The sequence below is a fragment of the Rattus norvegicus genome, chromosome X (assembly GCF_036323735.1).
Source record: "Rattus norvegicus strain BN/NHsdMcwi chromosome X, GRCr8, whole genome shotgun sequence".
Classification (NCBI taxonomy): Eukaryota; Metazoa; Chordata; class Mammalia; order Rodentia; family Muridae; genus Rattus; species Rattus norvegicus.
In genome coordinates this window covers 41,502,046-41,516,755 of record NC_086039.1, presented here as the reverse complement: position 1 = coordinate 41,516,755, position 14,710 = coordinate 41,502,046, and the positions used below count along the sequence as shown (strand labels likewise).

The window sequence follows — 14,710 nt, the reverse complement described above, 5'->3', positions numbered from 1 at the left end:
AACTTACCACTGCAATTGGACCCATGTGGGTATTTAAGTCTTCAACACCAGTTGAAGCAGTATGAGGTAGGAGGAGAATTCAGTTCTTAGGATAAGAGTTATACCAGAATTACTCACATAGAGAGCAACCCAGACAAATGGAAGACACTGTAGTCATCTGTAGGTCATCTACGACTTTACTAGTTGGAGGGGTGGAGTAGAAACTTCTGGAATACAAGACGAACTAAACTGTTCTAAGCAATAAGTAAAACTCATATTCTTCACCTGATAGTTTAAATATGAGGTATAAAGATTTACCCTACTTTAATTAAATTTCTGTGTATAGAATATTTTGGTATCTTATGAATCCGATTCATGTAAGAGCTGGAAAAGATTCTCCCTTTGACCAAACTCAGTCAGTCTCCTATGAGCTCTTTTTTCAGTTAAATCTTGACACTGCCCTCCTTCCTAGTCCCCACCCCCATCCTGAGCTTACCAGACCTGCCTTGACAACGTCCTGCTCAATAGAGTTGGAAGGAATTTTCCATTTTCAAAGTCTCATCACTCTCAGTATCAAATCAAACCTTTCATTCCCTATGTTTAATATCTGATTACCTTGGCCTACCTGTGGAGAGAATAAGTTTGGTTAAATTTTCCTTCTCTCCGTGTTTCCTCTCGGGACTTTGCCATCCAAGGGCTCTCTTGTTCTGCTTACTGACTATAAACCTCTTGGTTTGTTTGCTAATAGGCATAGTTGAATGTAAGCTCTTTTTTCTATTGCAAGAGAGATGATACCTCTTGCAGTAGTCCCAAACAAAGTCTATTGTTGTGGGGCTGCAGAGATTAATTAAGCAGTTAAGAGTGCATACTGCTCTTGGGGAAGACCCAGCTTTGCTTCCTAGCACACATGTGGTGGCTCTTAACTGTCTGAAACTCTAATCCCAGGGGAACTAATGCCCTCTCTTCTAGCCCCCAACAGGTTCCTGTACACATGATACACAGACTCAAATGAGCTCACACACATACACATAAACAAAAATACATGTTTAAAAAGGAAAATAAAGAAGCCCTTACTAGTTTTAGAAGCAACAAAAACTGTGGCAGTCATTGTTATTGTTTTCTTTTAATGGGATCTGTTGTATGATTAAAAACAGAAAATGTGAAAAACAGCAAAAACCACCTCCTCATGGAGCTGCGATACACGAGTGAAGTTAGGGTGTTTGCACACATAGTGTACCTAATAAAATAAAAGGAGATATGAAGAAAGAATGAAAACAAAAACAAACACATAAACAAATTCAGCTTAGCCAAAACGTTCAGAAGGGAATTCTAACTTTACTGAATTTTCTAGAAACTAGTAAATTTTCTAGTTAAAAAAAAAAACTTTAAAAACTTCATCACAATAAACATATTATTCTTTAATATGTGTGTCCACATTTATGCTTAGTAACTATGGAATGCAAGTAATAATTTTTAAAAAAAAAGTTTTGAGAAGTACAGTCTTGCTTCACTACACCAAATATTAGAGATCACTCCTTAGAGTTGAAGATGTTGAAAACCCTGTAAATTGAGCTTGGCATGCAGACTGAACCAAAGGCATGCCTAAAGTGTAGTTTTACATCAAAGCTCTGATGCTCCTCTTGGTTCTTATTGTTTGCCTCTTCTTTGGAGAAATATATGAACACAGAGATGAAATTCAACTAGTTCCAATGCCCTTTTCTTTAAAATGTTGAAATGCTAGAAATGAAGCATTTTCTGTTTTCTGCCTCTAGAAATCTAAGGGAAATGGGTGCCTTTGCCTTTCTATCCTATTGTTAGAGTATGCTTCTAACAAGTTTCAATTAATTGAATTAAATTGAATTTTAAAAGCCAATGTGAAGTCTCTGAGTTCCTAATCCTAGAAACTGATGCTGATGCAGGTGTCTTTCAGGGAGAAGCTAGAGACTACACTGTAGTCCAGCTTTTATGTGGCCCTCAAATGTCTGTGTGCCAAAGGCTTGCCCTCAAGATGGTGCTATCCAAACAGGGTAGAGTCTTTGTATAGGCTCTAGAAGTAGTTATTTAATTCATTAGATTCCTGCCCCTTCCTATTCCCCTGTCTAAAAGGTAAGGGCTGTGTTATACAACATGCATCTCAATGAGAGGCTGTATTGTCACAGGTCAAAAAGCAGTAGGGTCACCTGATCACAGACTGGAAACACCACAACTAATGTTTCTTTTTGAGGGACTTTTGTCTTATGTACACTAATTATTTCAAAAGTTAATTATAGTTAACAGAAAATTAATTCACAATGGACCATGGGTTTATGCCAGATTAACTGGATTTAGATGTAACCTAAGCAATTTTCATGCTTTGGGGGAAATTTATGTATACTCTTCAAGCCTCAGCTTTGTCAATCTGGAAAGTGGAAACACTCATAGTAATCACAAAACCAGTAGTAAATGGCTCCACATCTGGAGTGTGCCTAGTGGCCATACAGTTAAACCCCAGTTAATCATCAAGATCTTCATCACTAGATTTAATTATCATGACTATTGAACCAAACCTCATGACAATCATTTCTATTCATTACTTTCCTAGGAATCTTCACCTGACCTCTAAGAGCATTAATCTAAGATAGTTCCCTGTACATTTAAGGCAGCAGTTACAGGCTGGAAGATGACTAGGTCGTCAAAGTGTCTAGTACGAAAGAATGAGGACCCCGAGTTCCCATCCCCAAACCACATGCAAGAAGCTGGAAGTGTCTGTGCTTAAAATTCCAGCATTCAGTAGGTGTGGCCTCCTAGTCAGGGAGTTTTACCAAGTCAGTGAGGCTCTAGGTACACTAAGGGATCCTTTCTCAGAAAACCTAACCTAAAACAGAGCACTAAAGAGGAAAACACCTGATGTCAACCGCTCCTTCTGTTTGTACATTGAAACAACAATCCTTTACATAGGATCAGGGTGCTAAAATTAAATTACTTTCACCTGCTTCTGTTCTGCTAAATTTTTATCGAACTCTGGTCTTAAGGCTTGCAGAGACAGAGCTTTACCCACTGAGTCATCTTACCAACCTATTACTTTTAATAAACATAATCCCTAGGAAATTTAAATTCATGCACAGGACCTATATCCTGGCTCTGCCGTATAGTGTTACATCAGACCACAAAGACAACAAATGTCAAAAGAGGTCTCCCATCTCCTTTCCCTCACTCCACTGGCCAGTCCCTTAGGTACCATACAAGCAAGACTCAAAGCTAACACCTCTGTCCCACTCTCTGAATGGCAGAAGATTCATTCTATCTCCCCTCTTTGGGTGGCTCCGTGTTGAAAGACTCTCTTTTTCTATATCCTGTTTGTCTCGTTGCTAATTAAATTGGCTAAAATCCAATAATTCTGTGAGTGAAGGAATAAGAACTGAGGTCAGTGTGCCTGCATCTAACTAGGTATACTTGCACTTAGAAAACCATAAAGAAACAGTAGTGTGTAATTACACACACACACACACACATACACACACACACACACACACACACACACACACACACACACAAAGACAGTGCTAGTAGATCAGTGGATTGGAAGAGGCAGAGAGCTATGACAGCAGACAGGGATAAGGAAGAAGTCACTTTCCCTCTAGAAAGGAAACCTTGAAATGAATCATTTGTTCCCTCTCAGCCACAAATAGATAACAGGAATGTCAGGGGCTATCAACCAGAGGCCATTAGGCCAACTCTGTGGTAGAGGTGACTCATGAAACATTAAAGAACAGGCGTTTGTCATTAAAAAGTATACTTTTTAGGGGCAAATTCAATAATGTAGGGAGTGGGGCAGGGTACAAGTCCAGAGGCCCTCTCCCAGTATCTGACACAATCTCAATCATTTAGATTTTCAGGGACTGAAAACTGAAGTATTACTCACACTATTACTGTTTGAGTAAACAAAGTGAAGTATTGCTGTCTGCGACAACTGGCCTGGCCTGGACTGACCTGCTCCAGTGAGTCACCACCGGGGCTTCTGTTTCAGGTGATAATTATTTTCTAGTGAGTGAAGTAAGGGACTTGCCGCTCCAAGTGTGGTACCTGGAACAGCAGCAGGAAAAAAAATGGCAACTTGCTAGAAATTAGGGCCTAACCTGGACCAAGTTAAAGGGAACCTTTATTAAAATGCAGTGGGTTTGCCATCTTGCAATGGATTCTGCATTGTAACAGGGCCATGTGATTTGTTCACACAGGAAGCTTTCAGTAGCACCTGAGGTTTGTGACCTCCTGATCACAGTCATTTGTTTAACAGACTCCTCCTGGTAGCTATCACAGTCTCTCAGTCTAAATTAGACTTTCTGGAATTTGCCCCAGTGTGACTTTTCTTTTTCTCTGGACTGTTCTTAATAATCCATTCTTTTTCCAGTGCATCAGTGTTTGCAGGTGGCTCTTGGGTGGGATCCCTATAATGACCCTAGAAAAAGCCAGATTTGTTTCTCTTACAAGTTTTCAACTTAACTATCCCCTGAGGCAAACCATTTGGGCATAGGGGAGGCAAATAATTTAATATGAAAAAGAACATCTATACAATTAATATACTACCCTCGTGTATATCAAAATAAATGGAGAAGGCATCCAAATCAGCTTATGTTAGAATGTCATACCGTAAGACTTGAAAAGTGGACACATGCACCAAAACAGAGAAAAATAAATTTCTTACTTTTCAGATTAGTTAAAAATGAGTGTGCTGAACCTCTCCCAATATATAGACAATTTCTATTCCTTCATTGTATTCATATTCTCTTGAGATTTTAGGTATATCCCTGTGATTCTTTAATAAGGTTTCTGTATATTTACTCTGGCCAAAGGGCAAACTAAAGCATTCAAGAATACTGAGCATTTTAAAAACAAAGCATTCATTTCTCAGTGGCCCTATTTGGAATAGGCCTGTTTATTTAAAAAATATGTTCTCAAACTTGACAGAAATTCTCCAAAGATAGTAAAGACAAATTAACAAAAGAGAATGTATTTAGATTAGTGGTATTTAAAAATAAGCTTCAGGATAGGATGCATAACACCCACCATTTGATATTATTATCACAATATAACACTAACCATTTGATATTATCATGATATAGCACCAACCATTTGAACCACCATGACTTAATAGACTCTGTGTCTTTACCCTCAAACTCAATGGTTATAAACTACCTGTGTCCAATACGCTTATATGCCTACATATAAGAATGATAAAGCAGTACTCTATCAGTGAATCACACATGGATATTTTGCTTACTAACATTGGTAGAATGTGATTTATACAGAGAAATTCACATAAAAGTAGCTAAATACAAACATGTAACTCAAAAGTGCAGTTGCAATACAAAAGTAGCAAAAATAATGACCTAACTAAATATGAACAGAAGACCTGACTAGACATTTTCCAAAGACATGCAAATAGCCAAGAGACATATGAAAATGCATTGTATGTAAGTAGTCAGAAAAGTAAAAATCCAAACCACAGTGAAATAGTACTTCATGTCTGTTAAGGTAACTACTCTGAAAATCAGAAGAGGCAAGTGCATAAATGAACAAAGAAACCGTGTACACTGCTACTTGAAATATGAATCGGCACTGCCATCGAGGTTAAACAATTTAAAAGATCCTCCAAGGCAAAGTTTAGAACAGAGGCTGAAGGAACGCCCATTCATAGCCTGCCCCACATGTGGCCCATACATATACAGCCACCAAACTAGATAAGATGGATGAATCAAAGAAGTGCAGGCTGACAGGAACCGGATGTAGATCCCTCCTGAGAGACACAGCCAGAATACAGCAAATACAAAGGCGAATGCCAGCAGCAAACCACTGAACTGAGAACGGGACCTCCGTTGAAGGAATCAGAGAAAGGACTGGAAGAGCTTGAAGGGGTTTGAGACCCCATATGAACAACAATGCCAAGCAACCAGAGCTTCCAGGGACTAAGCCACTACCCAAAGACTATACATGGACTCACCCTGGGTTCCAACCTCATAGGTAGTAATGAATAGCCTAGTAAGAGCACCAGTGGAAGGGGAAGCCCTTGGTCCTGCCAAGACTGAACCCCCAGTGAACGTGATTATTGGGGGGAGGGCGGCAATGGGGGGAGGATGGGGAGGGGAACACCCATATAGAAGGGGAGGGGTGGGGTTAGGGGGATGTTGGCCTGGAAACCGGGAAGGGGAATAACAATCAAAATGTAAATAAGAAATACTCAAGTTAATAAAGATGGAGAAAAAATATAAAAAAAGATCCTCCAAAAATTCAATAATAATAATAATAATAATAATAATAATAATAATAACCTAGCCATCCTATTCCTGGCTATATTGCCAAAGGAAATAAAACAATGTCTTCAAGAGACAGCTCAATGTCATGTTCACTGCAGCATTTTTCCTAATAACCAAGACATGGAATTACCTAAATGGTCATCAGTGAGCAAATAGGTAGAAAGTATGATGCATGTCTGTTTATTACTTAGCCATGAAACAAGGAAATCTTATCTTTTTCAATAACATAGAAAAACTTGGAGGACATAATGCTAAGTGAAATAAGCCAGACACAGAAGGAAAAATAAGATTTCTATGCAGAATCCTCCTGCAAATTTTTGGAACTCCAAAATACAGAGAATATAAACCAAAGTTGTCAGTGGCATAGTGTAGGACTGGGTGATATTAGTCAAATGGCACAGACTTTCATATAAGGAAGTTCCAGTGATTTGATGCACAGTGTGGTGACTTTAGTTTCTAACAATATACAATGTGCTGTGCGCTTCAAATTTGTGAGAGAATGTATTAAGTGTCCATATGTTGTATACCAATTTCCTTTCATTAAGATATAAGAAGTTTCTTTTCAAAATAACACACAGTGGGATTTGTTACAACTGGAAATTTTGAAGGGATGCTCCTTAGGACTCAAAAAAACAACTAGAAATCTAGAGAAGTTTTTCAAACTGACTAGGTTCACGAGGCCCCTCCCTAAGCTTACACGGGAAAGACTGGTGAGGAGACAAGAGGCCAAGCAAGCTGCTTGCAAAAGAGAAAACAGCCAAGCTGCATGGAAGAGGCACAGACCAGCTGGCTGCCCAAAAGACACTCTGGCCTGTTGAGCTGCAGGCATCGCATGCAAGAACTCCAGGGTTCTAGTCTTTGTGAGCAGTCAGCCATGCTGGAGTGGGCTTTCAGCCATCCTTTCTCCACTCTCTCAGAACCATATAGGTAACCCAGGTGAAATTCAGTGGTTCACTAAGCTGGACTTTGGTGGAGTCATTGCTTTTGTCAGTTCCCTATCCGAGGTGGTTAGACTCTTGTTCATGGCTCCCCAGAAATAGAGTCATACAATACCATCCCACAGACAAGCAGAGAGCAGTCAACATGGTGATGGATGTGCTGATTTTGGTGTGGTAATCACTTTGCAGTGTGTAAAATCATTCCATTGTACACCTTGAATATATACAATTTTATGTCAAATAAAATAAACCTCAGTAATGCTGAAAGATACATATATATTCGTGTATGAGTATATATATATTTTTTCTCTCCTTCAAAGCAGTTGAAACAGCTGGAGAAAAATGTGTAATTATAGTGACAAATATCTTTAAATTCATAGCCTCAAACCACACCTAGACTAAGATTTTTACCTGTCTCTATGCAGCCATATGTAATATCCTCAGTCACCCTCACCCACTCCTCTGGACAGCTATTGCATACATTCTGTCCTCAGACCCTCAAAATATGTTCACCGCCTCACATTTGAAGAGCTTTACTCCTGTTTCCCTAGGAAAATGCAAAGAAGTGGGAGACAATGCCTTGGATCTATACAGCCTGGATCTAAGAAGACTGCAGACTGTGGATCATTGTGTCTGTCAGATCTGCCTAGAAGACCACTCACTCTTCTTGGTGTTGGCCTTTATCATCCAGAAGGTTTCACTTACCATTTCCTTCTTATCTTCCTGGAAGTGAACATTCACAAACATTTTCCCCACAACATAAGGGAGGGCACTTTCGATAAAGTTAACACATTTGTCCCACTGAGGCAGCAGAGTTGTTGTCCCCTGGATTACCTGTGGGAAAGAACCAATATAATTTAAGCTTTAGATAAAATTTATTGCTGGGGATGAAAGAAGTCAAACCATCTACAAAACTACTTCCCACCCCCTTGAAGATATATGCCAGACAGGAAAGGCCAAGGTGAAATCAGACAGAGAAAATGAAACTGCTTGCCCCTAGTTTCTAACTACAACTAACTGAAAATACTTTGATAGTAGAAAACAATGCATTTCATCCTTATTTCAATTTTCTCCATTAAGAGAACCATATGGGCAAGGTCATAGCTTTTCTACAGCAAACGGGAACGGTCAGCAGATGCTGTTCATGGCTCTAGACAGTACTTAGTACCTATTGAGGACTGCAGTTCCACCAGGAAAATTTGGAATTGGGGGCAATCAAAGTTCTTGTTCGTAGAACATACCTCACCATGAGCAACCTAAGGAGCCCATTTATAGTGCCATAGCAGAGTGAAATACAGATGTAAGGCTTTTCCCATCTGTCTTGTTATGCCATTGTAAGAAAACATTTACAAACAAGTAAGGGACTTCCAAAGCAGGATTTGAAAGTGCCAAGGTTTACTCTTGGGATGAAAGCAGAGACATAAATGCCATGAAAGTTTTCTCTGGAGGCTGGAATATACCGGCAGACAGTGAGGGAGAGAGACCCTGAGAATAGTGGCCTGGAATACCCCATGCACAATTTTAGAGCCAGGTTGTTGGAGTGGGGCAAAAGGGATTAAAGCTTAAATTCATTTTTCCTTCCTTTCCTTTCTGGGAACACAACCCTTCTCAGAGGTAAGGGATGAAGTTATTTTTAAAACCTCCAGAGAGAAAGATCCTACAACCTTCTTTGGCAATTCAATATTATATTTAGCACTTCATGTTCAAGAAACATCCCCTTATACCTAACCTCAAATTTTCACACACTACTTCTTGCACCTCGCTCTCTCATTTTCTTCACAGTGAGGCTGGAAAGCAGCTGGGTACCATCTTTTATGTGATCCATAGGAGTTAAAAATACACACACAGTGAAAATATCAACTTGTTTTGTATCTTAACTATTTGGGTTGACCTAAATATAAGTAATTGTTTCATGCATATCTACCCGTATAAAGTAACTTTATATTCCAGTGACTGTAAAGGGTCAAAAATTGCCCCCAAATAACTATATCCCTCTCCAAGTATAATGGTCTACTATAAATTTCTGTATTTCCCAGTTTCTCTAATAACTAAATTGGATGTTAAATAAAATAAAAGCTTATGTGACTTGACATTCACTTTGATTTAAATAGATATAAAAATAAAATACTTTTTAAAGCTACAAAATCCTTAAGTCCTCTAAGCCATGGCAGAATTAGTCACAAGCCTTGGAAATGCAGATGAAAGCAACATCTGTCTGTGTAAGTTAGGAGACAACAAAGGTGGGTGAGAAACAAAGATTCAGGGGCTTGGTAATTGGCAGGGGTGGCAAGGAATGGATTCAGGCACTTAAAGAGGATATCATGGGAGGAAATTAAAATGAGTCTAGCAGAATTAGGATAGAATCAAGATTAAATATATAAGTAAAGTTAAATATGCAACTCTAACATCAAATTAAAAATGAAGCTGCAACATCATATATAAAATTAGAGCACAAAGAAACTTTAAAAACCATAGTTACAGTGAAATAGATCATCAGACTGCATACTTCCAGTCTAATCGAAATTGTGTACCCTTTTATGCATATCTCTCTTTCCCAGCTCTCCCTCCTCCAACTTCTATTTTGTGATTTTTTTAGATCAACTATTTCATATTCTACATATATCTGATATTATGCAATGTTTATCATGCTGCATAAAGTAATCATAGTTAATGATAATTGTGTGTTTCAATTTTGATAACATAGGCCTTTGATGTTCTTTCTCAACACAGAAGTGATATGATGCTAGAATGATGTATATGTTCATTATCGTGACTGAATTTTTCTAGAGTGCATTTGTAGATCAAAGCATCACACAGAACCCCACAAATACACATAATTATCACAAGTGTTTGTCAAGGAAAAGGTAAGGAAATTAAAATAAACTTGAACTACTTTGAAAGGGATGTATCATTAAGAAACATCAAAATGGTAATTTCAGTTAAAAACACTGAAAAAAATAGAAATATGTTGTTAAGGATGGACATTTGAACAAGATTGGCTGGCCCCAAGCATCACTTTAAATTTTATTATACAGCCACCATGCAGAGCTTGGGGTACTTTTATGGAAAATAGAAATACGTAAGTAAAATGAACTAATTCGAAAAAGTTTAAAGTAGAGTTTAGATTGCAAGCTCCCCACAGCCCATTCATAAAGTTATTTTTTTTACTGGAGTAGTTAACATTGGAACTGCCCCCAACATGTAAAGTTGGTCACTGATGAAACATTTCAATATTCAGCAACTTACCCTTGAGAATTCCAGCCATCTATATTGAAAGCGCCTGCTGAGGTTTGGAATTCTGGAATAAACCATTCTCCACACCAAATAGTTGGCAATGGTTCTGTTAAAAAGAAATGAGCATTTATTATAGTTTAGGTCATACCTGGTTTCCTGAAAAACACCTTTGGAAAACTGTTGGCAAGGCTATTACAAGGTCAACGAGCACCAGCAAAGTCAGCCTAAAGGTTTCAGCCCCTTCCCCAATGCCTCCTGTGTCTGGAAATGGGAGTACCTTCACATTAGTGATTACCTTTCCAATTTATGTGTATCACTGGCCTTCAGAAACAAAACCAAAATATTCATTAACAGCAATAATCTAAATTTTCACTTTGTTTCTATAACGTTTCTAAGTACGTGAGTTCAAGAAAGTCACCTAAGTCTTCTTGATTATCTTTCCTTGTAAAAAAGTGAGGCTATTCCTTACTTCACAAGGTGATTGTGAGGTTAAAATAACAAAATAATTAACAGAGTGAACTCTTAACTCTCTGTTGACCTCTAAGCATATGAAGACTCTCACATGGTTCTGTAATACACAGATACATATTTTCAAATCTCTGTTCTATTTTAAGTGTTGCCTTTTTTTCTATAAGGAAAAGAATCACTGACCTCCGAAAGATGTATGATCCGAGTTTATTTCTAACCCATCCATGATGATGGATTTTTAATGACCCATCCCCTCTTAGATGAGCCATTACCATGGTGACTAATGAGACACATTCCTAAGATGGCTCCTGGGTCATGCAGAAATATGAGTAGCAATGTGACATGGTAATACTATCAAACCGACCAAGAACAATTCACATGCTCATTTGCATGATCTTCTGCAACCTTAGATATTCTCCAGTGAGCAAACTATTTTTTGCATATGTATAATTATAGAGATGTTTGTTTCAATTTATATAGATATTCAGATTAGCATATCAGGAACATTTTTGAGACAGGTTTTTGCTATGTAGTCCAGGCTGATCTTGAGTTCATGACCTTATGCCTCTATCTCATAAGTGTGCTGTAGTTGCAAGCATGTGCCATCATGCTTGGAGATTTGTATATTTATTTTTTTTATGTGTAAGTGTTTTGTGTGCATGTGTGTAAGTACATCACATATGTGCAGTGTCTGCAGAAGCCAAGAAAGGGTTATGATTCCCTGTAACTTGAGACTTACTGATAGTTGTGAGTTACCATGTGGGTGCTGATAACAGAACCAAGGTCCTCTGCAAGAATATCAAGTGCTCTTAACCACTGAGTTATCTCTCTAGCCCTTCAAAGAACTAATTTTAATAAATATAGAAATATAAATTTTTAAAGATAAAATGTTTAAGGACATAATTTTATGCATCATGACATTTGTACTTTAAGTCATATTATCCACATAAAATTATGTTAGTATGACTGCATATGTAAATGTGTTTCATATAGTCATTTTGAATATTTCAGAGTTTTGGCAAACCCTTGTCAGATATGGTTCAGTCACCACTGTTTTCCCCTTCTGGCTAAGATGGCATACTTGCGCAGGAAAAATGACACTTGCCATTTTGTTGTTATTAATTTGTGTTTACATTACTAATGTTTTAATTCCTGTTTCTCTAAAGGAAGGATTAGGAGGGAAAGAAAGGGAATAGAGGTAGAGAGTATGGGGAGAGATGACTGGAATAAGTGGAATAAGAGACAATGTTGAAACCTAGTGCAAGGGAAATTTCCTGTAACCTATGAAGGTAACCCTAGTTAGGTCTCTGAAGAGTGGAGGATATAGATCCTGAACCAGTCATCTTTTGTAACCAGGGTAGGCTCACAATTGTGCGTCTGGGACACCAAGTCAGCCACAAAACCTTCAACCTATCTACCCATAACTTCTCCTGCTTGCAAGATGCTCTGGGACAATGGTAGCTCAAAGCTTGTGGGTGTGACCAACCAATGACTGGTCTAACTTGAGGTCCAAGCCACAAGAGGGAGCCCATGCCCAACACTGCTTAGATGGCCAGGAACTAGAAGCTGAATGGCTTAGAGACCTAAACCATAGCACAACTGACCAAAATTTTAAAAAGTTAAAGAAATGATTCCTAGCAATATTCCGCTATACTGGTGCCCAGCCCAACTGCCATCAGAGAAGCTTCCTCCAGCACTTGATAGAAACAAATGCTCGACACACATTTGAGACTGACAGCCAAACATGCTCAACTAACCCAGAAAAGGGGGGAGAGGGAGGATTTTAGGAACCAAAGGAGTCAAAGACACCAGAAGAACACGACCCACAGAATCAACTAGGCAGACCTCATCAAGGCTCTCTGCATACATGCTGTGTTTGCATAGTTTGGGTTTTTGATAGATTCCTAACAGTAGGAAAGGGGGTGTCTCTAACTCTTTTGCCTGCTCATGGGACCCTTTTCCTCCTACTAGGTTGCCTCATCCAGCTTTGATATAAGGATTTATACCTAGTCTGTCCTGTTCAGTTGATATCACTAGGAGACCTGTTCTTTTCTGAAGAGAAACAGAAGAAGCAGGGGAAGGGGGGATACTGGGAGAAGGGGAGAAAGGAGAGACTGCAGTTGGGATGTATTATATGAGATAAGAATAAAGAAAAAATTAAGACAACAAAAACAAAAAAGAAATAAAAAACAAAATTTTTAAGCCATTTCCTGATGTGATAAAATTCATGTATCTACAAATACAGCATTGCAGCATTTTTTGATGTACTGAATGGAAACAAACTAGCAATAGTAAACACTGTGTTCCCCAAACAATGGGCCTGTGGTCAGGAATATAGTAGAGCCTTATTTATCTTAATTATTTTTTTCAATTTGTAAAATGAAAATACAGACAGTGTAAAATTTTTATCTTGAACCTAAGAGACCCTGCTGGGGTAAGCACAGGGTTTCTCAGAATCCATCATCCAAATACCTTAACTATTACCCTCAGTCATGTTGTTTCAGTCATTAAAAGGAACACACCATTTTTAGGCCTTTTCTTTTTGCCTCCATATCCCTATTCCTCAATAAGCCAAGAAATTCTCACCAAGCATTTACTGTTGACCCAGTGTGCAGGTACCATGAGGAAGGTGCCAGAATAACTCAGCATCTACAGTTGGTGTGATGGTTAAAACTGTCAACTTGACAGGATCTATAATCACTTAGAATCACAGGCCTGTGAGAGATTATCTAGATCAAATTAACAGACGTTGTAAGACCCACCCTGAATGAAGGTATCACCATTCCATAGGCAGGGTGGGGTGGAGACTGAATGAAAAGAAGATTTTCTGAACATAAGCCTTCTCTCTGCTTCATGGCTGTAGATGCAATAAGACCAACTGCCTCAAGCTCTAGTTGTCATGATTTCTCTACTATGATAGACTGACAACCCACAAACTGTGTGACAAAATAAACCCTTATTTCCTGCTTTTATCAACTATTTGGTCCGGCCAATATGAAATGGAACCGATACAGTGGAGAATGAAACATTTCAGGTTACTAGTATATTTTCTTCTTTTTTTTTTTATAACATTTCATTTATTTATTAGGAACATAGTGTTCTGCCTGCATATATGCCTGCAAGCCAGGAGAGGGCGCCAGATACCATTATAAATGGTTGTGAGCCACCATGTGGTTGCTGGAAATTGAACTCAGGGCCTCTGGAAGTGCTATCAACCTCTGAGCCATTTCTCCAGCCCCCAGTTTTTCTTAATTGAACAGGCATACTCTGTACTATGGAAGAAACCCTTGCTTCATGAACTCGACACATTCTGAGCACCCAGGTATGTACCAATAGTTCTAGGGGCTACAGAGATGGAAAAATGAGACAAAATATTGATTCTAGCATACTGTCATGGTTTTAATATGCTTGGCCCAGGAAGTGGCACTATTTGGAGGTGTGGCCTTTTTGGAGTAGGTATATCACTGTGGGTGTGGGCTATAAGACCCTCATAATAGCTGACTGAAAGCCAGTATTCTGTTATCAGCCTTCAGATGAAGATGAACTCTCAGCTCCTCCTGCACCATGCCTGCCATGTTCCTACATTGATGGTAATGGACTGAACCTCTGAACCTGTAAGTCAGGCCCAATTAAATGACTTGCCTTGGTCATGGTGTCTGTTCACAGCAGTAAAACCTAAGACAGATACTAAAGTTTTTAGCTGAATACATAGATAAGTGACACTTAGAATCATTTATTGAAATCTTTATCACACAGTCAGTGGGTTCCAAACAAGTAAACTCATCTGGAGAGTTTTGATAA

General features: G+C 38.7%; 1 protein-coding gene across 2 annotated transcripts in view; it reads right to left on the bottom strand.

Annotated features, from left to right (window-relative positions):
• Phex (phosphate regulating endopeptidase X-linked) overlaps positions 1-14,710 on the bottom strand; it is a 248,666-nt gene that overhangs the window by 154,471 nt on the left and 79,485 nt on the right. For both annotated transcript variants that reach the window (XM_039099503.2, NM_013004.2), the window contains 2 exons: positions 10,454-10,547; positions 7,913-8,041 (listed from right to left, as the gene is read on the bottom strand). In XM_039099503.2, coding sequence (XP_038955431.1) covers positions 7,913-8,041; positions 10,454-10,547 — 223 coding nt within the window. The remainder of the gene's footprint in view (positions 1-7,912; positions 8,042-10,453; positions 10,548-14,710) is intronic.